The 21,185-nt window shown below is 40.4% G+C and overlaps 1 protein-coding gene across 1 annotated transcript in view; it reads right to left on the reverse strand.

Annotated features, from left to right (window-relative positions):
- Positions 1–4,495: 4,495 nt before the first annotated feature.
- The window catches only part of LOC146000573 (uncharacterized), a 67,305-nt gene continuing 50,615 nt past the window's right edge, over positions 4,496–21,185 (reverse strand). Inside the window, exon 5 of the mRNA XM_083138324.1 lies at positions 4,496–4,562. Coding sequence (XP_082994450.1) covers positions 4,496–4,562 — 67 coding nt within the window. The remainder of the gene's footprint in view (positions 4,563–21,185) is intronic.

Below are 21,185 nucleotides of genomic sequence, written 5' to 3' on the forward strand. Positions count from 1 at the left end.
TAGAAACAAGGTGAAGAATAACTCTTCGGACCATATTACTCTCTTCCAATCATCGCTGGTACATGTTGCATGGTACCGGCATCCTACTAACACGTTCTTGGTGGTGATCAGAGGTTTGGAGATTGTCACCTGGCTGTGGATGTTCAGTTTGTGCAGCTCGCGCTAGACTGTGAGTGTACAAACACTTTTGTCGAGATGCTGACTGAGTTCTGACATCGCTCGTGTCACATTACCTTGATGGTTCTTTGAGACAACCCTCTGCAAATTTTTGGCAGTCCCAATCACGGAGGATGGGTTTTCGTCCATTACTACCCTTCGTCTTGTCATGAGTTGTTTGGTTTGAGTTGGTTTAAAGTCCACTTTATGCACAGTAAGACTAATCAGGACTGGACCTACAGTTTAAAGTTGGATACGAACCACTTGTGCCTCCACCGGGTATCGAACCTGGGACCCCTTGATGACGCTACCACTCCACCATGGGGGAGGCCCTTGTCATGAGTTGTGTATGGCATCATCAGCTTGGACACTGTTGCTCTTGATACACCTAACACACTGGCCGTATTCGTTACACTTATGCCAACTAACAGTGCTCCAACAATTAGCCCTCATTGAAAGTCGGAGAGGTCCCCAATTTTGCCTCACCTATGTCTGGCCAATTGCATGCACAAATACATACTACACAGTCTATCGTACTGCTAACTACCATCCTTCACCACAATAACAAATGCCGGTTGCAGAGCATGACTGATCAGTGTTGCTAGCCCACATAGATGCCGTGTTGCTGAAGATAGGTGTTTTCATTATTTTGATAACTATCTGTAGATAATGTTATGGTTGTATCTCTATTTAATTTTAGTGTGATTTTTTGAAGAAGACCCCGTTAGAGGGTGGAAACGTTACATTTATAGTGCTATTTTACAATAAATTCTGCCTTGGTCAGCATTTTAGTATTTTATTAAACATGGAAACAAGGATAATAGTGACTATATATTCAAGAAATTTCAGTGCTGGCAGTTGAACTGCATCTCTAGATTGTCGGTGTTCACCCACCATCACATAATCAATTGGAATCTACCAGAAAGAAATAAGAGTGGCGATGGGACTTGATTCACATGCGTCACTCAATGTGACTACCATTTGTTTGGGACACTGAAAGAAGCACTGGGAGATAAGCATTTTGAGGATCATGCAGGAGTGGAGGAGTTTGTGTGCAACTGGCTGCGCACACATCCATCGACTTTGTGGGAAAATGGGATTGCCAAACTTCCTATCCACTGGCAAAAAAAAAGTGCATTTCAGTTGCAGGGAGCTATGTAGAAAAGTAATGCATTTGTTTTCTATTTGTATTTTGTTTCACTAAATTATGAAAAATAAATTTTCGTTTATATTTGATTCACCCTTGTATTTCAGATGGCATATGGCATATTGTATGGCATTTCTCAAGAATATAATCGGTCCTATTTCCATAGCATACCCAATCAGAAGCAACCTCTAGGTCATGATTACAGTTGTAATGGCGGTCGCGTGCGACGTAAACAAAGTATCACTTCACATTTTTAAAAGCTGATAACTATTCAACCGAGAGGAATTAAATTTCCTACAAAAAGGTATTAGGTACAAATTTAAGGTGCTATTCAAATATATACTTTGTAACGTATACAGCACACATATGGAAGAATAAATTAGTTGTTTCAATTCAAAACACCAGGCACTGGCTCATCTTATATACCTATCATGCTGTATATATTATCTAACGCTTTCTGCATGCTGTGCATTGCAATCACAAATGCTAACAGGAATGTTACAGGAAATGTTTCCATGTAAAATATTGTCTGCTATAAAATATGCTACAAGATCTTTGAACGAAGACCAGTTTTTGAAAGAGATCACAATAAAAATGCTCATAGCAAAGAGTAACTGAATCTTCCTGTGGTAATTTACATTTAAGTTCACAAACTAACAAAGGTCTTATCGATGACAATCTGTGAGCAAGTAACTTAATTCAGGACCCACGTGTCAAGTTGCCTTGGCCCTATGATTGAGTCAGTACACCCCTGATGATTATCACGGACTTTCTCTCATAATATGTTTCTGGGAACCTGCTCAATCACCTCTCTCACATTAAATAATGATAACAAACACCATGTTGCAAAGTTCTTTTTGGTATCTGTTGACTCATATAATACTCTAACTCGGATTGTTGATGATATATTCAAAGTTCAGAGACAGTAAATCAATTTCTGTTTCCATATAATCGTATGTGGAATTATCTGGGTTTATATAACATTTCAGGAGCACAGAGAAAATGTTCCAGGTATGCTACACCTCGACCTGCATTGCTGGGGTGGCAGCTACACCACTGAAACCGCAGAACCAACTGACTGACTGGTATTTGAGATCGTGAGACAAAATACCTCTAAAACAGATTCTATAACCTTACGCTACTTGTATTCTGAGTGTCTCAGTTATTAAAAGTAGGATACACTTATTTTATAAAATGTGTTTTCTGATGGCTTTGAAGAACACTGTTATACATGAACGTTTTTTCACACACAGTACACTTGAATGGGCGCTCTTGTGTGTGGATCCTCATATGAACTTTCAGGTTGTAGCTAGTATTGAATGATTTCTTGCAGTGCTGGCATGGATACGGCCGCACACCTGTATGAATTATGCAATGAGTATCAAGGGTTTTTTTTGTCATAAAACATTTTCCACAATTTTCACACGAGTATGGGCGCTCCCCTGTGTGATTTCTAATGTGAATATTCAAATCATAAAGCGTAAAATATTTCTTTCCGCAATACTTACATGTCTCTGTTCGTTCTCTTGTATGATAGCCACAATGAGTTGCAAGTGCAGATTTGTTTGAAAAACTTTTACCACAGTCGTGGCAGGTGAAGGTTCGCGGATACATATGTGACTTCACATGCTTGATAAAATGCCCTTTTCTGGTAAAACGTTTGCGACAAGAGGTACAAGGAAAGATCTGTTTTTCTCTGTGGATTCTCTTGTGCTTTACGATTTCTTCTGTACCCGTTACAGTTCCTCCACAAATTTCGCATAAAAAAGTCCGTTCAACTGGATTCAAGTTAACTGCATGTTGTTTAGTAAGTTTCAACAGATATGGAGATCCTACTCTGTGAGCTTTACAGTGTTGTACAAGATGTCTTCTTTCCAAAAATACAGCTTTACAGGTTAGGCACTTAAATTGTCCATTGTCTATGTGCAGTTCCTCATGATCTTTCAGTTTAAAGGGATGAAATAGCTTTCCACAGAGATTACAATGGCTGCTTTTGTGATATAACAGACTTTCCTTATTTGGAAACCGACCATGGCAATAATTGCATGAAATGTTATTTCTCATGTGATTGTATATCCTGAAAAACAAATTGATACAAAATTATTTTTTTTACACACGCACACACACACTTCTTTTGAATTTGCAAACTTACCTTACTTACATTAAGGAATATAACTAGAAATTCATGACAGTTTTAATTTTGTTTCTATTAGGGCAAAACCATATTTTTCTTTGCAAAACCAATACTCAGGGTTTGCATGCATTTTGTCAAATTCCATGACTTTTCTAGATCTTCCACGTATTTTCATGTAACTTTCCAGACCATTTTAAAATGGTACAACATACTAATGCATAAATGGCAAGTCTTCAATTTTAGTTACTTATAAAATGAATGAATAAAGTTTATTCAACATCGATTAAAATAAATGAATAAAAATAAAATGAAGGCTTGTAGAAAAATGTGGCTTTTTGAGTCTCTAATCATGGCAAACACAAAAACCATCCAATTTCCCTGACTTTCCCAGGTAAGCCAATAGAAAACCTGATATTATCTCCATACAAAAATTGATCATATACAGGGTGTTCTGCTTAGAGGGATGGAGAAATAATTGACAATTTGAAGTGTAAATAATGGTTTATTAATACACTTTTTACATACCTTGATGTCAGGCACATATCTAGAAATATGTTTCGTATGATCCCAATATAATTCTTGTCTTCCAATAAGTTCAGAGGAATTTATACAACAAATGCTAAATTAATATATTTTCATTATTTAATTTTCATACTTAATGAGTCTTTTGGGTGGGGGAGGGTGTCCGGACCCCCTAAATACGTCCTTCCTGTTCTTCAAAGCCATATGATCCCAATATAATCCTTGTTTTCCAATAAGTTTAGAGGAAATTATACAACAAAGGCTAAACAAATATATTTTTCATTATTTAATTTTAGTACTTGATAAGTCTTTTGGGGGGGAGGTCCGGACCCCCTCTAAATACATCCTTGCTTGGTGTAGAAACAGTCAAGAGTTTATGAAAATGGTCAATGCAACTTAATGTGTACACCAAGTGTTCTGTAGCATCTGTGGAGTGACTAGCGCAGCTGCTTGTTCCCACATTACACATTGGCGCAAACGTGCATTCACTATTGGCGTATAAACTCAGAGAGTTTCTGTATTTCGTAAAATGAAAATCATAATATCTTCCTCTGTTTTTTAAATGGTGAGCATTTATTTCTTGATACCTCTAAGCGGAACATGCTGTATAATATAATATACAATAATTTAAGAAACAAATGTACAACTATAATATGAAAATAATTATGTACAAGAATTATATATATTAGACATTGCATAAGAAAGTACAATGGTACCTTGACTTGACGTTTTTCAGGGTACCAACCTGAAAAAACTTAGAAAATCTGAAATTGAGGAAAATTTTATATAACATTTGCTGTTGCAGAGATGGCCCAGCCCCGTTTTCTCCATGTTGGTTTTTGAGAAAAAAAAGTCAAAAAGTCCCCCCCCCCCCCCCTCTTTTAGAAAATGTAAATTATTCCTATAAATACTTCTGTGGTTCTACCATTGTCAACAGTTTGAGAAAACTTGAAAAGAAAAGGCTTAGCAGGTTTTATAATACTCAAAATAATTAATGTACTACAAGTCACTGTGGGTTTTTTCAGGCTATTTTTCTCAAATCATGCTAGAAATGGACTCTTAACAGAAATAACAAGAACATATATCCAAGACACACACAAAAAAAAGTACCCGACACTTTTAGATGAAACTTTTGTATTGATTGACGCAGTGTAAAGTGTAAATCACCAACCCTGAGACCTTCTGTAAACAAACAGTCTCACCGATTCGATGTATCACTCCGCGTCAGCTGATTCATGACCGCAATCATCTGCTGTTACACTCATAGTTCGCTGCACCTATTCATTTTATATAAGAGCCTCTGAATGTGAGAACCCGCTCTCAAAACATCAGACGAATATGCAGCCGCATACATTGTTACTCTCCCGGTCATTCGCTCTTTCATATCCCTTAAAATTGCAGACACTGACACACCACTGCACTGGGATACCAACTTAACCACTTCATTTACTGGTTTCTCAGGATACCACTGACAGAACGTTACATAAATATTGTGTAGAATCTGTTTCTCGCCCCTTTTCAAAGGCTGTCCTTGCTGGTGTTTTGAAAACAAGCTCTGAGAACACGGAGACTTTCCCGCACGCATAGTACTCGGCATGTTATTTTTCTAAGGATAAGTCAGGCAATATTACTAAGTTGCACTACTTCCCTGCTGTTCACATGATTATTTTTAGAAAATAACCAATGTTATAAAATATCATTATGTACACAAATCTATAAGCTCATTGAAAGTTATAATGCATATTACTCCAAATGTTCACACTTATCTTGCCTTGCCATGTCACAAAGTTATTTTACGAAGTGCACTATATTTGGCGGAACAAAAATCGTTATTAGGATGCTTGTCAAAGTTTCCAACTGCAATAAATTTACGAACTTTTCTCTTGTTTTTATCATCATCATCAATATATTTATTGGACTTACAGCAATGTATATGGCTGTATATGCCCATTATATATTTTATTTACATAAGATACAATTTACATAAAATCTACAAACAAATTTCAAATACACTCCTATCTATATCATCCTTAGAAATATACATTACCATGTTATATCATTTTGTCTAAAAAAATGCAAGTAAAATATATTCAATTCACATGCAAGAAAGAAACCAGATTTATGGAAAATGATTACTGGTGCAAAGAGTTAACCATAAAGGTGAAGCAATAAGTAAAAAAAGAAAGACCATTGGGTTTAAAGTGAGACGTCATTTACGGCAGCGTATCCCATACTAGAACTTGGCCATTGTTTTACCTTACGTAATGAATCCTGCAACAAGGCTGGATTTTCGTGTGGATTATTTTACTTCTATGAGTTTGCAATGCTTTCTGCATGCAGTTGGTTTTGTTTACAGAAGGTCTCAGGGTTTGTGATTTGAACTTTAGTTGAACAAACCTTACAATTTTGAAATGTGGTAGCATTTGGTTATCAGTCGTTATGTGGAGAGATCATAGTGGCACATGTGATAATCAATTGATACAATATTTTTGTTTGTATGTATGAAACAACACAAGGGAGAATTGAGTCCCGTTTTGCTTCCAATAATGTGACTGTGCCCTGTTGCTCCCTCCATTCTGTTCCCATGGAAGCTTGGTTACTTGCTTATGCAGGATAAATGTTATTTATATCTGGTTTGGAGTTCTTACCCCATGTAAGTTGTGCACTCTTATAATCTACCACAATTTCAGTTTTGTTTCTAAGTGGTGTGTGGGGGTAGGGGGTACACAAGTAAATACAGTGTACACGGGTAAAACTTACACCGTAAGCAGTGGCAACTTTCCAAGTTTCTCATGTGCTACCAGCAGTTTGCTTGTCATGCTTACTGCGGGGCCACGATACCAGTTTCCGAGATGGCGTCGCAACAGGAAAAGGCTTTCTGTGTGCTCCGGTTTGAGGTGTCCAGATCTGTGGTTACAGTGCAGCATGAGTTTGTGCATGGTTTAGGAAAACCCCACCACTAAAGAATAACATAAGTAGGTGGTACCGACAGTTCGTGGAAACTGGATGCTTGTGTAAAGGCAAGAGTTCTGGTCGACCTCGTGTGTGTAATGAAAACGTTCAAAGAGTGCGCGAGGCGTTTCAGCGAAGTCCCCGCAAGTCACTTGGTAGAGCAAGCAGGGAATTGGACATGCCAAAGAATACGGTGTGGAAGTAGTTGCGTAAGCGGCTATGTTTTAAACCGTACAAGGTGCGATTAGTGTAGGCCCTTACACCAACAGACGAAGTGAAAAGGCGTGACTTTTGTGAAGAGATGCAGTTGAAAATGGAGGAAGATGGTTTTGTAGAAAGACTCATCTTCTGCGATGAAGCCACTTTCCATGTAAGTGGCAAGGTGAACAAACACAATGTCCGTATCTGGGGAACCGAGCAACCATATACACAGATAGAGCACCAGCGTGACACTCTAAAAGTCAACGTTTTCTGTGTGGTGTCCCACGAGAAAGTGCACGTTCCATTTTTCTTCCAACAAGAAACTGTGACGGGTGACTCATTTCTAGACATGTTGGACAACTGGTTGTTACCCCCAACTGGACACAAATTATGATGATTACATTCTGCAACTTGACGGTGCTCCCCCCCCACCCCATTTTCACAGGAATGTACGAGAGCTTCTCAATCGTTTTCTTCACCAGCACTGGATTGGACATGGTGCAAAAGAAGGCAGAAGGCAACCAACTTCTCCTCTTGCCACCCCGTTTGCCGGATTTAACACCATGCGATTTATTTCTTTGGGAGTTTGTTAAAGACAAAGTTTACGTACCGCCATTGCCCGTGTTCCTCAAGGAACTTTGTGATCAGATAACACATGCACTGCAGACCATTACAGCAGTCATGCTACACCAAGTATGAGAAGAATTTGATTACCGTGTAGATGTGTGTCGTGTGACGAAGGGTGCACACATTGAAGGATTGTGATTAATGCATAAGAAACTTGGACAGTTGCTGCTGCTTATGGTGCAAGTTTTGCTCGTGTAAGGTAATAATTTGAAACAGCACAATTCATTTATAAACATGCTGTATATGGGTCATTTCAGGTCAAATCAGGCAGGATGATATTTGGTACACAGCTTCGCTTTGCTCCAAAACCAACACCTGTCAAAGCGTTTTGCTGAAATATGATTATTACGTATTATATGAGGGTTGTTCAAAATGCAAATTTTGAGCAACATGCCTTTTTCAAATACGTATATCTCGGGAACGAACGAAGATACAGAAGCACTCTTGAGCTTGTTGTAAAGAGGAATGACGGTAGCATATTATGAGATGATCAAATGTTGAAACTTAGTAAAATTTGAACATGCTGTTCAAATGTTCAAATTTCAAGTTTGAACAACTCAAAACACCGCCCAATCGATTTTTCTCATTTTTGGATATTTTTAACTAACATCGTTCCTCTTTCTACTGAGAAAGTCTTGTCATGGTGTTTTTGATATAAGGAAGAAAAATGAAAGTTGTCCTGCACAAGCAATGAACTGAGCTGCAGTGTCACTATGATGAGTTAAACTTGTCTTGTGCTGAAGGATATATATGCTTATTCTTCAGAGACAGATGATATTCCACTTTATAATTGGTTTCCTAATGTGTTGTTATTACTCATTTATACGTTACTGTTTCCATATTTTTAGCCGCGCTCATGTGGAACGAGATGTGGGGGTGTTGTGAAAACTTCTGTATCAGCCAAGAGAATGAAGGGGGATGACGAATGTGGATTTTAGTCAGTTGTTAGACTAATAATAGTTTTTAAGTATTCAGTTCATCTAAAATTTTAATTAAAACTTCTAACAAACATTACCTAATATTACAATAACATAGGTAATACTATCATTTAATTCGGGAATGTTTTTAAGACTGCTAACTAGTAGCGGCGATTGGGTGCGGAACCTTGGGGGGATGGGGGTGGGCAAGGGCAGTTAATTTTCTCTTGTAAGACAATATTTTGCATTAAGAGACCATAAGCGAGGCAAAAAGTTGGGGGTGACTGCCCCCAATTTCCCCTAATCATCGCCATTGCTTCTAACTTACAGTTATTCTCATAAAATATTATAAGTATTGAATGTTTTCACAAACATTCCCGACATTCGTCGTTTTCACCCCCTTCATTCTCTTGGTTGATACAGAAGTTTTCACAACACCCCCACATCTCGTTCCACATAAACGCAGCTAAAAATATGGAAACAGTAATGTATAAATGAGCAATAACAACACATTAGGAAGCCAATTATAAAATAGAATATCATCTGTCCTTGAAGAATAAGCATATATATATCCTTTAGCGGAAGACAAGTTAAAAGACTCATCATAGTGACACTGCAGCTCAGTTCATTGCTTGTGCAGGACAAATTTCATTTTTCTTCCTTATATCAAAAATGCCATGACAAGACTTTCTCAGTAGAAAGAGGAACGATGGTAGTTAAAAATATCCAAAAATGAGAAAAATCGATTGGGCGGTGTTTTGAGTAGTTCAAACTTGAAATTTGAACATTTGAACAGTGTTCAAATTTTACTAAGTTTCAACATTTGATCATCTCATAATATACTACCGTCATTCCTCTTTACAACGAGCTCAAGAACGCTTCTGCATCTTCGTTCGTTCCCAAGATATACAGGTAATGGACAAAATAATATGAACACCTTGGTTTGCAAAGGCCTATATACGCCGTAGTGGAAAAGGAACAATACTCAGCAGAGATTTCAACCATCTAGTGGCGATGAAAGCAAACATATCAGTCTATCAGAAGCTGGTGTGAGTGTTGCATGCGAGCAGTCAGCTATCCGTCAAATGCAGGTATGTCCGACCTTTCAGACTTCAAAAGAGGCATGATCATAGGAGCCTGCCTGGCTGGAGCATCTGTGACAAAAACAGCTACACTTGTTGGTGTAGCACGGAGCACAGTGTCAACTACAGACAACATGGAAAGACAACGTCTGCAAAGGAGAATAGTGGGCAAAAAACAAAGTTATCCAACAGGGATCGACGTGTGTTGAAGCGAATAGTGACTCGAAAGCACAAGACAACACTGTCCCAGATAACCGCAGAGATGAACAATCATCTCCAGGACCCTGTATCAACGAAAACCATTCAAAGGGAGCTGCATTCTGTGAACATTCATGGCAGAGTTGCCATCATGCAGTGACATGAAGAAGGTGGTGCCAAGAGCACAAGAATTGGACACAGCAGCAATGGGAACATGTGATATGGTCAGATGAATCGTCTTTCACATTATTTCAGACCACAGGACGTGTTTATGTGTGGAGAACTCCTGCTGAAGCATTTGATATTGCCTGCTTAGCGCCTACCATGAAACATGGTGGGGGGGGGGGGTTTGTGATGGTTTGGGGGGTTATATCTTGGAATGGTGTTGGCCCACTTGTCGTCCTGCGTGGGAGAATCAACGCAGAGAAGTACTGCACCATCCTGGGTGACCACCTCCATCCCATGGTTCAGAATTTGTTTCCCGATGCATGCCCCATCTTCCAAGATGATAACGCCCCTATTCACACTGCTAGGTGCGTTGATGCATGGTTTGATGAGCACAGTGATGAGGTAGAACATCTCATCTGGTGTCCACAGTCCCCAGATCTTAACATCATTGAGCATTTGTGGGGTATTTTGGAGGCCAAAGTGCGTAATCGGTTTCCACCTCCAATGACACTTTCGGAACTTGAGACTGTTTTGTGCAAGGAGTGGCAAAGTATTCCAGTTCACACTGTACAGGACCTTTATTTGTCTATCCCACGTAGGATACAAGCTGTCATTCAGGCAAGGGGGTTCCCAACCCCCTACTAATACAAGTTTTCTGCAATTGCATTGGTGTTCATATTATTTTGTCCATTACCTGTACATAATTGAAAAGGGCATGTTGCTCAAATTGACATTATGAACAACCCTCATATAATACGTAATAATCATATATCAGCAAAATCCTTTGACAAGTGTTGGTTTTGGAGCAAAGCAAAGCTGTGTACCAAATATCATCCAAATCGGTGACTAAGAGAGTCAACTCCTGACTGATTTGACATGGAATGACCCACATACATATTTAAGGTGCGAAGTTTACACTTGCCATTTCACATACTCAGAAATACATCTACAAACACATTTAGGTTTTATTTTTATTGAGGAAGGAAAAGAAGGTGAGAAAAAAGCACTTATTATAACATATTTTGTGCCCATTTGTAGTCTGGTTGTTAGCTTACCATGGCATGAATGCTAAGCTGGGCTCGAATCCCGGGTAGATGTATGTATGTACCATTATGTATTTAATCTAATCAACATTAATCTCATTGGTGTGATTATTCTAGAGATGTAGAAAGTGTTATAAAGCAAATAGCAATGTATAACATATAGGTTTAAAAATTGTAGCCATATTTCAAATTTCATCATATCATTACTCCTTCCTGCCTGTTGTAAAAATAAAATCCACTCTGTGTCAGAGAGGGTAATAGGAACTGTGCATACAGTTTAAAGTTGGATACACCAAAATATGTGCCTCCTGAGGGAATGCAACCCTGGAAACTAATCACAAAGCAACAGCATTAACTATTACACCATCCAGGAAGAGTAGACTCCAACGGTTGGTCAAATATTTTAGAACAAAATATTTTAGTTAATTTAGTTTAATCATTTGAAAGGTTTGGTGTGAGACCTTCATTATCAATTCTAAACTATGTTAAGAGAAATATTAAATAGTTTCTGATTTAGTCAACTAAACCAGTAGACACAATTGGACAGTTCTAAATAATCTTTTGAGGCTCGAATCATCATTTGAGGCTCGTCGTAGCCTTTTATGATGTATATTTTGAGGGCACAGAGTTGGCAACACTGTGGGCCCTTACTGTAGCCTTTTATGAGGGGGGCCTATTGCCCCCTGTTTACATCTGGCAACACTGCCGTAGATTTTTTGACAGTGTTGTTAACCTACTGGGTTTTTCACTGTAAACTTTCATCAAAGGGCCTGAGGGGTCCATGTACTCTTTATGTCTGGCAACACTGTTGGGGGCCTAGTGTTGGCGACCTGTGGGCCCCTACTGTAGCCTTTTATGAGGGGGACCTATTGTCCCCTTTTTACATTTGGCAACTCTATTGGATGTTCCTTCTTTGAGGCTTGGGTTTTGCCAACCCATCCGAAGAAAATTCCACTATATGATCTTTCACTGGCTAAGCTAACCTACAAATAGAAATTGGCAACACTGACGAGGCTCGAATTATCATTTGAGGCTCGAATCATCATTTGAGGCTCGAATCATCATTTGAGGCTCGAAATCATCATTTGATGCTCGTCGGTGTTGCCAACCCACTCTACAAAAATTCCACTATATGATCTTTCACAGGCTAAGCTAACCTACAAATAGGAGTTGGCAGCACTGACTTATAAACCCACTGGGTCCTCTTGGCATGTTTTTTCATGATGTGTTGCTAGGCTATTGGGCATTTTGGCGTATACAATGTATATATTTTGAGGGGGGGGGGTTATGGCTTTTTATGCTGTACGAATACTGGGAGCTTGACAGTGACAACCAACAGAGTAGGTAAACCTACATTTAGGAACTGGCAACACTAGTTTCTGACAGTGAATTTGAAATAAAATATTAAACAAAATACATGAGTAAGCACTATGGGTACAAATAGTACCAGTGTTGTGCCCCCAACTCCAACTGGGCAACTGGGGGAAATAATTGTACAACAATTTGTACCTAATTGTACAATACTTGTACCTAATTGTACAACATACATATACACAGACATAAAAGAGAGAGCCTTCCCGTAACTTACTTCATGTACAATTTATATGATTTTACAACTGTGAAAAGAAAGCATATGTGTTCTGTATGCACACATTTATTCTTATTTTTCGAAGTTGAATGAAAGCACATGTTTTTACGTTCTCGTAATACTAACCTTGCTCCACTGATTTTAAATTGCTTCCATCCGCTTTTTTTTTTCTGTGTTATTTCCGTATGCACGCAACATTCGTTTTCAATAGTATAATGAAACACAGAAGGAATGTTAGTATAGCAGGCTCCGAGTTTACAATTTATTAAATTAAACAATAATTTATGTAAGAATATACTTGTACTTACCGAACACAAAATAATAAAAACACATGTGAATGTTTGCGTGTGTTCATGTTATATGACGACTGAGTAAAAAAATAATGTTGACTCCCCGAAAGATAAAGTTCCTAGTTCGACATCAGATGCATGCAAATTTTATGTTTTGCTCTCCAAAATCTTGATTTTATGTTTGTGCTATTTGTCATACAGCAGAGGAGGAGGAGGAGGGAGAGGGAGGGGAGAGGGTACTATCAGCGCCATCTATTAGCAAACAATAGAAATAAAAAGTAGGTCAAACTTTTTCAACACCCGAACATTTTGAATATTTTCGCTTAGTAATACGATCTAGCTGAAGACGTTTAAAAGAGTACTCTTAGTCGACGAAGCTAATTGCTAGGGCCCTTATATTACTAAAATATTCTTTAATTTGCATATTTCTCATACCGCCATATGTTGTTCTAGTTGACTTCTTCCAAAAAAATGCTAATTAGCGAGAGTTAATTAAGCAAGGCAAGTAAAAGAAGCAAAATATAACAACATATGTGCCGGCGTGAGAATATGTAAAAAAATCGATTCAGAGGTGGATCGAATTAAAATTGGGGGATATTTTGCATTTTTTCCCTATAATGTACAAAACATTTACCGTACATAATTTTTTCTATTTACAATAGTATAAAATAAGAGGAATGTGTGACAATATCCATATTAATTAGGAAGGTATGTTGTATGCTAGGTTAGCTAATTGTGTCTTCTACAGCTTCACTGTATAGAGGGAAGATGGAAAAAGAGAGCTCTACGGAAACTGACGCTCTTAACAATATTGTACGCCTGTGAAAATTATATATAAATAAGACTTAAGCGTATTATCTGCTTTCATATCAGATTTTGCCAATCTGTAAGCTGTAGTGTTTAGGTGACAAGCGACCTGCTCAAATATGACGCTCTTAACAATATTGTACGCCTGTGAAAATTATATATAAATAAGACTTAAGCGTATTATCTGCTTTCATATCAGATTTTGCCAATCTGTAAGCTGTAGTGTTTAGGTGACAAGCGACCTGCTCAAATATGACGCTCTTAACAATATTGTACGCCCGTGAAAATTATATATAAATAAAACTTAAGCGTATTATCTGCTTTCATATCAGATTTTGCCAATCTGTAAGCTGTAGTGTTTAGGTGACAAGCGACCTGCTCAAATATGATACTGTTGACAATATTGTACGCCTGTGAAAATTATATATAAATAAGACTTAAGCGTATTATCTGCTTTTATATCAGATTTTGCCAACCTGTAAGCTGTAGTGTTTAGGTGACAAGCGACCTGCTCAAATATGACGCTCTTAACAATATTGTACGCCTGTGAAAATTATATATAAATAAGACTTAAGCGTATTATCTGCTTTCATATCAGATTTTGCCAACCTGTAAGCTGTAGTGTTTAGGTGACAAGCGACCTGCTCAAATATGATACTGTTGACAATATTGTACGCCTGTGAAAATTATATATAAATAAGACTTAAGCGTATTATCTGCTTTCATATCAGATTTTGCCAATCTGTAAGCTGTAGTGTTTAGGTGACAAGCGACCTGCTCAAATATGATACTGTTGACAATATTGTACGCCCGTGAAAATTATATATAAATAAGACTTAAGCGTATTATCTGCTTTTATATCAGATTTTGCCAACCTGTAAGCTGTAGTGTTTAGGTGACAAGCGACCTGCTCAAATATGATACTGTTGACAATATTGTACGCCCGTGAAAATTATATATAAATAAGACTTAAGCGTATTATCTGCTTTCATATCAGATTTTGCCAACCTGTAAGCTGTAGTGTGTAGCAACAAGTTATTACGTAATATAATGATGTCATATCAGTCGTGTTGTTTTCTGATTGGCTTAGTGTCTCGAGTAAAAAACAGAGATTTTGATTGGCTAATAATTTATATGTGGTGTTTTCTGATTGTTTTAAGTAAGCAAGATTTCTATTGGCTGTCTAAATCTATATAAGCCGGAGCACAGCGCTGATTTCTCATCTTTGCTGGATTGGCAGAGGAACCCACATGGCGGGGGATAGAACCTGAACGGGCTCCACCAAAGTATAGGAGACTAGAAGCATATAATTTGGCGGAAAAACCCAAGTAAGGTCATAGAGAATATTTCAAAAATAGATTTTTTTTTAAAAAAAGTTAACAATTATATTTTGCATTGCACAGCATTGGGTATTAAATAACATACCCCCAAAAAATTTCTGCATTATGCGTTCTGTAAAAAATTGCCCTACGTGCCAAACTGCTGTGTCAAGTAAAAATTTTCAAAGGCACTGTCGTACTTGTGTGCCGGAAAAGCGAATATGTGCGACCAAACTGTGCTCTAAATGTGGAAAAAATATTACTATTGCCAACTTCAAGCGACACCAGCTTACTTGCAAGAGCACTGGAACATCTCTACCGCAACCTTCCAAGCGAAAGGTAGAAGTAACCTCCCTCGATGCATCGCCACCTGCCAAACGCGTCAAGCTGGCGAAGAAAGCAGACCGGTTTGCCTTTGAGCATTTATTAGAAGACTTTGACATAACATCAGACAGCTTCTGCGATGTGCGTAGTTTTCTGGAGAGCGAGCGAACTAAGATAATATCCATCCTCAACGATGCATTGGCCACACACTCCACTAAATTCTATGCTGTGCTATGCTGCAAGTATAAGAAACCGTCTGATGAAATATATAAATTCTTCCATGCCACAAAAGCAAAAACACTGCATCAGGCAGATGTCACTGACCTCGACAGCATCTACGACAAGTTTGTCGAGGAGCTTGTGGCAAAGCACGAGGAGCATCAGGCTGAAGGCTCGGGCGGTTCGCTGTGTGGCGACCCCCACGAACTTTGTCTGACACTTAACAAGTTCCTGCCACTGGCAGGGTCTAGCTATATTGCCCTGCCACCCGAGGTTGAAGCAAGAAAAGCTGTTCTCAATATTCAGAACAAAGACACCAAATGCTTCCTCTGGTCGGTGCTGGCAGCATTGCACCCTATACCTTGGGAAAACAGTCCACGCTATGTTGCACACTACAAGCAGTATGAGTCGGAACTGGAGGATGCAATAGCCGGGATTGCCTACCCTGTAGAAGTCTCGCATATTCGCAAGTTTGAGGTTCGTGCTCGTGACTTGTTGGGCCTGCAATTAGCCATCAATGTTTACGGTCTCACCGAGGCAAACATCGTCTACCCTATTCGGGTAAGTGATGTAGATGATGATAGTGCACAGCAAATTGACCTTCTTCTTATCAAGTGGTTAGCACATCGCGCTGCGACGCCAAGGGTCCCGGGTTCGAATCCCGGTCGGGTATGGTTGTTTGTGAATGTCCATTTTCATCCATTTCATAATTTCATCACTCATCCCCATCTTCGCAAATTAGCCAAGAGGCACAAAACGCGAAGTAAAATAAACTAAATCAATCAATCAATCAATCAATCTTCTTATCAAGAATAACACCTGCCATCATTATACGCTTATTCGCTCTTTTTCCAGACTTGTTTCAAATCAGAAAAATAGACATGATGGTCACATCGTGGTGTGTCGCAGGTGCCTGTCCACTTTCGACAACCGAAACCATTATAAATTCAAACACTCTCGAGGACCCAACATTGCTGCTGAGAAGCTAGCTCGCCACATGCTCTACTGTGGTACCAACAAGCCTGCACGAACTATCCTGCCCGAACCTGGTCCAGTAGTGTGTTTTCGCATGCACAGTGCTATGGTGAAGCATCCTGCCTATATTGTAGCAGACTTCGAGGCCTTTCTTCAACCTCTGTCTAACTGCCATCCCAACCCCGAAACATCCTCTACTATTCCTTTCCAAATCCACGAGGCCTCGAGTTACTCCTATGTTGTGGTGTGGCGAGACCAACATATTGCCTCCGAGCCCTATGTGTATCGCGGTCCCGACCCGGTCAAACACTTCCTGGAGAGAATGCAACAGGAAGGCATCAAGATAGGGAAGGTGCTGTTGGCCCCCAAGCCCATGCTGCCTCTGTCTCCGGAAGACAAGCATCAGCACGAAATGGTTCTAAATTGTCCTGTTTGCAACTCAGTCTTCAATGACGATAACAAAAAGGTCCACCACCATGACCATTATGGGACCGGAAGCTACATTGGCCCGTGGTGCAACAGGTGTAACTTGAGAGCCAGGGACCCGCGCTTCATACCGGTCTTTTTTCACAATGGCTCGGGATATGATTTCCATCACTTGGTCACACATCTAGGGTACGACAATGCAAGAATCAATGTCCTGGCACAAAACGAGGAGCGTTATATTAGCGTCAGCAAGTGGGTGCCGATCCCCGACTCAAAAAGCAGGAGCATCGAGCTTCGGTTCCTCGACTCTCTGAGGTTCCTCCAGGCAAGCCTGGATGCTCTTGCTGGGAAGCTCAGAGACGACCAACTAGCCATTACCACATCAAGTTTCCCGAACTTAGATGTCGCACTCATCAGACGTAAAGGGGTCTACCCCTACGAATACGCCACCGACCCTTCCAAGTTCGAAGAAGAGTTGCTGCCTCCCCAGGATAAGTTCTACAACCAGCTGAGAGGTTCAGGTATTACCGACGAGGAGTACAAGCATGCTCAGTCTATGTGGGTCAAGTTGGGTTGCCGAACTTTTGGTGATTACCACGATGCATACCTGAAGCTTGATGTGACGCTTCTTGCCGATGTGTTCCAGGCGTTTCGGGCGACTGCGATAAACATTTACAACCTGGACCCTGTATATTTTTACAGCCTTCCTGGACTGGCATGGTCGGCCATGCTCCTGCTGACTAAAATTAAACTTTCACTTATCTCCGATATTGATATCATGCTTTTCATCGAGAGAGCTATCCTGGGCGGCATGGTCCAAGTGTCGCAACGCTTCGCACACGCCAACAATCACCACATGGCCACTGGTTACGGCCCCTCCCAACCATCAAGCTACATCATGTACACTGATGTGAATAATCTTTATGGGCACTCCATGATGCAGCCACTCCCAACAGGACAGTTTGAGTGGGTTGATCCTTTATACCACGACATCGAAAAAGAGTGCGACGAGTTTGGGTTTTTTGCCGAGGTGGACCTTGACTTCCCCGAGAAGCTGCAGGATACATTCTGTGACCTTTCGCCTGCTCCGGAATTCAAGTGTCCACCTGGCTCGGATCAACCGAAGCTCGTCATGGACTTGGAGCCCAAAAAGCGTTATGTGCTACACTACCGGAACCTCCAGTGGTTAATGCAGCAAGGGGTCTCGGTCAAAGCAGTTTACCACGTGCTCTTGTTCAGGCAGTCTCCATGGTTGAAGCCGTACATGAAACTGAACACCAAACATCGCACTGCTGCCACTTCGGAACTTGATCGCGATTTTTTCAAATTAATGAACAATGCGGTATTTGGGAAGACCATGGAGAATGTGCGAAATCGCGTTGATGTGAGGTTGGTGACGAAGAAAACACAGTGTCGTCGACTTGTTGCAAGCCCGCTGTTCAGGTCTCGAACAATTTACAACGAACAGATGTCTCTGATTCACATAAACCGGGGCGAGGTGCTACTCAACAAGCCCATCTATGTGGGAGCTGCAGTTTTGGATCTGAGCAAGTTGTGCATGTTCGAGACATATTACGACATACTACGTGCACACTACAACCACAATATCTCGCACCTCTACACAGACACAGACAGCTTGGTGTACCATGTTCGCACGGCCGATGCGTATGGTGATATAGCGAAAGTTCCAGCTCTTGTCAAGCTCTTCGACACATCGGGCTATCCCCAGCTAAACCGGTATGGAATTCTGCCCCAGAACGAAAAAATACCCGGCAAACTCAAGGACGAGAAAGACGGGGATGTGATTGTGGAGTTTGCTGGACTTCGTGCCAAAGCCTATGCGATCCGGGCTGAGGGTTCTGTAACAAAAAAGGCAAAGGGTGTAAGCAGGCAAGTGGTTCGGGAGCACCTCAAGTTTGAGGATTACCTCGAGTGCCTCAGAACAAAATCGCCCATTCTACAAAAAGAGCATCGTATCCAAAGCGTCGATCATGTGCTTACAACTAATATTGTCAGGAAAGTTGCTCTGGATGCACACGACGACAAGAGGTGTATTCTTGAATGTGGGGTCCATACACTTCCGTGGGGCCACTATCGCCTCCAAACTAGTAAGGCCTGCCCAGAGTGCTACAAAAAGTAATAGGCAATGCGAAAAGAAAAAAAACAATTTTAATTTACTTCCACTTCCTCGATTACATGCATGCATGGCACAGCAAAATTAAACTTCTGGAAACTGCTAATTGCAATTTGTACTTATATATATAAAATTCCACATTTCTTATTGTGTGCTATTTTTTAAATTTTTTTTTGTATCTAAAACTGTTCAGTCACTCTTTCATTCTTGACGTCATACACAAATGTTTTCTCTGCAATAAGAATGACACTGCACAGAGTATCTGCAGGCAAGGCGTCGTGGAACTCGCATACAATCTTGATGTTGGTACGATCGTTAACAACCACCTGTTTTCTTTTAGATGTGTTGATGACAAACATGGGTCTGCGAGCTATGAACTCGTTGGGGTTGTAGTACACGTCCATATTGCCGGAGGTCACTCTTTTGTAAGCTGTGTACGCCTCGTAAAGTTTCAGGTAATCGTTGTTCGTAATGTTTAAGTTATAATTCTCGCGTGGAAAAACTTCATTCCTTCCATTTTTGAGGTAAACATTCTTAATTTTGCAATTATCAAACTGGCTAGAATCTTTCTCTTGGTTATTATCTTTCCCCGTCTGGAAGAGCACGACCGCAAACTCAGGCATATCGTACCGGATGCTGTTGAACTGCGTAGTAACATCAAATTCAAAATGGCTGCCAGAAGCAGGTTTCTGCACACACTGGTAACCATAAAATTGGATGGGTACTTGGGGGTTCTTCAAAATGTCAGCTTTGTACTTGAGACCGTAGTTAGATTCGTATTCCACCACAGGCATGCGCAGCTCCATGAACTGGATGACGCACTTGGCTGCGTCGGGTAGTGTGTTGGCAAGTGCTGCACCGTCTGCACCCAAGGTGCTGTAACGCATCAGCACATCGTTGTCGTTGGCGCTTCTGCGAAAAGTGACGCGCAAGCCACCCTTCCACATAATCTCCGTGTAGTTGGAGAAGAAGCCTGGAAGCAAGCGCATGGGAAACAGTACTGCGTGGCTTCGAGTTTTGATTTTTGTATCTACTTCGAATCCCCCTGCCTGGTAGTATGCTGCATCGGTCTTGGAGAGTTTCAGTGTTCCCACAGCTGTAGAAGTAATCCCAGGGTAGTCAACCCTATCGATGACGGTGCCATGCTTTCTAACTTCCACTTGCGAGAACAGATGCGGCACAAAATTGTCCACAAGTCTTAAATTTGCATTGGCGTGGAATGCTTCGCCGTTGTCTCTCTTCACCACATCAAACTTGATATACAAATCAGCTCTGTGAGGGTGAATGAACCCATCCCCAACGTCCACATCGTATTCGATCTCCCTGTTCGGCTCGTTCAAATTGGCGAACGTGCGGCGATTGGGTGGGAAAGATTGCAACTCGTAACTTTCGATTTGCTCCATGATTGTTATTTATTATACGTTAATCTCCACGACAGCGGTGGTAGTAGCTCCGGCAAAATTCACCACCTCATCTTTTTCGTTTGTCACTGCCAATTCTATGTTGTCTATGCGATTACGAGATATAGGGAAGTATATCGGTGGTGAGGGTGTGTAGATAATCGGTTCCATGAATTCAGAGTTTGGTTTGAACGTAGCGATGATACCTGTTTGCTTGTGGCTGCCTGGGATACCATCCGAGGATTTGGTGATCATGCCTTCTGCCACATTGCAATGTATGTTCAGAGTCTCGATGGCTAGAAATTTAGGAATGTTGGCACCGATGTGCTTGATGCCAGGTTCGAGCTTTGTGTTGTTCTCGAATCCCAGAAGCTCTCCAACAGTGCCTAGGTCTACTGTTTCCGTAGCAGACACAATTTCAACTCTGTGAGTTACAGAATTTTGAGATAGCAGTACATTTCTTGGCAATTGGGCTTGCAAGGTAGACAGATTGTACTGTCCTGGCGTGATAACTATTTTTTCATTTCCAACAGTAATTTTGTTATTGTGCTCCGTG

The sequence above is a fragment of the Lepisma saccharinum genome, chromosome 16 (assembly GCF_977018435.1).
Source record: "Lepisma saccharinum chromosome 16, izLepSacc3.1, whole genome shotgun sequence".
NCBI lineage: Eukaryota > Metazoa > Arthropoda > Insecta > Zygentoma > Lepismatidae > Lepisma > Lepisma saccharinum.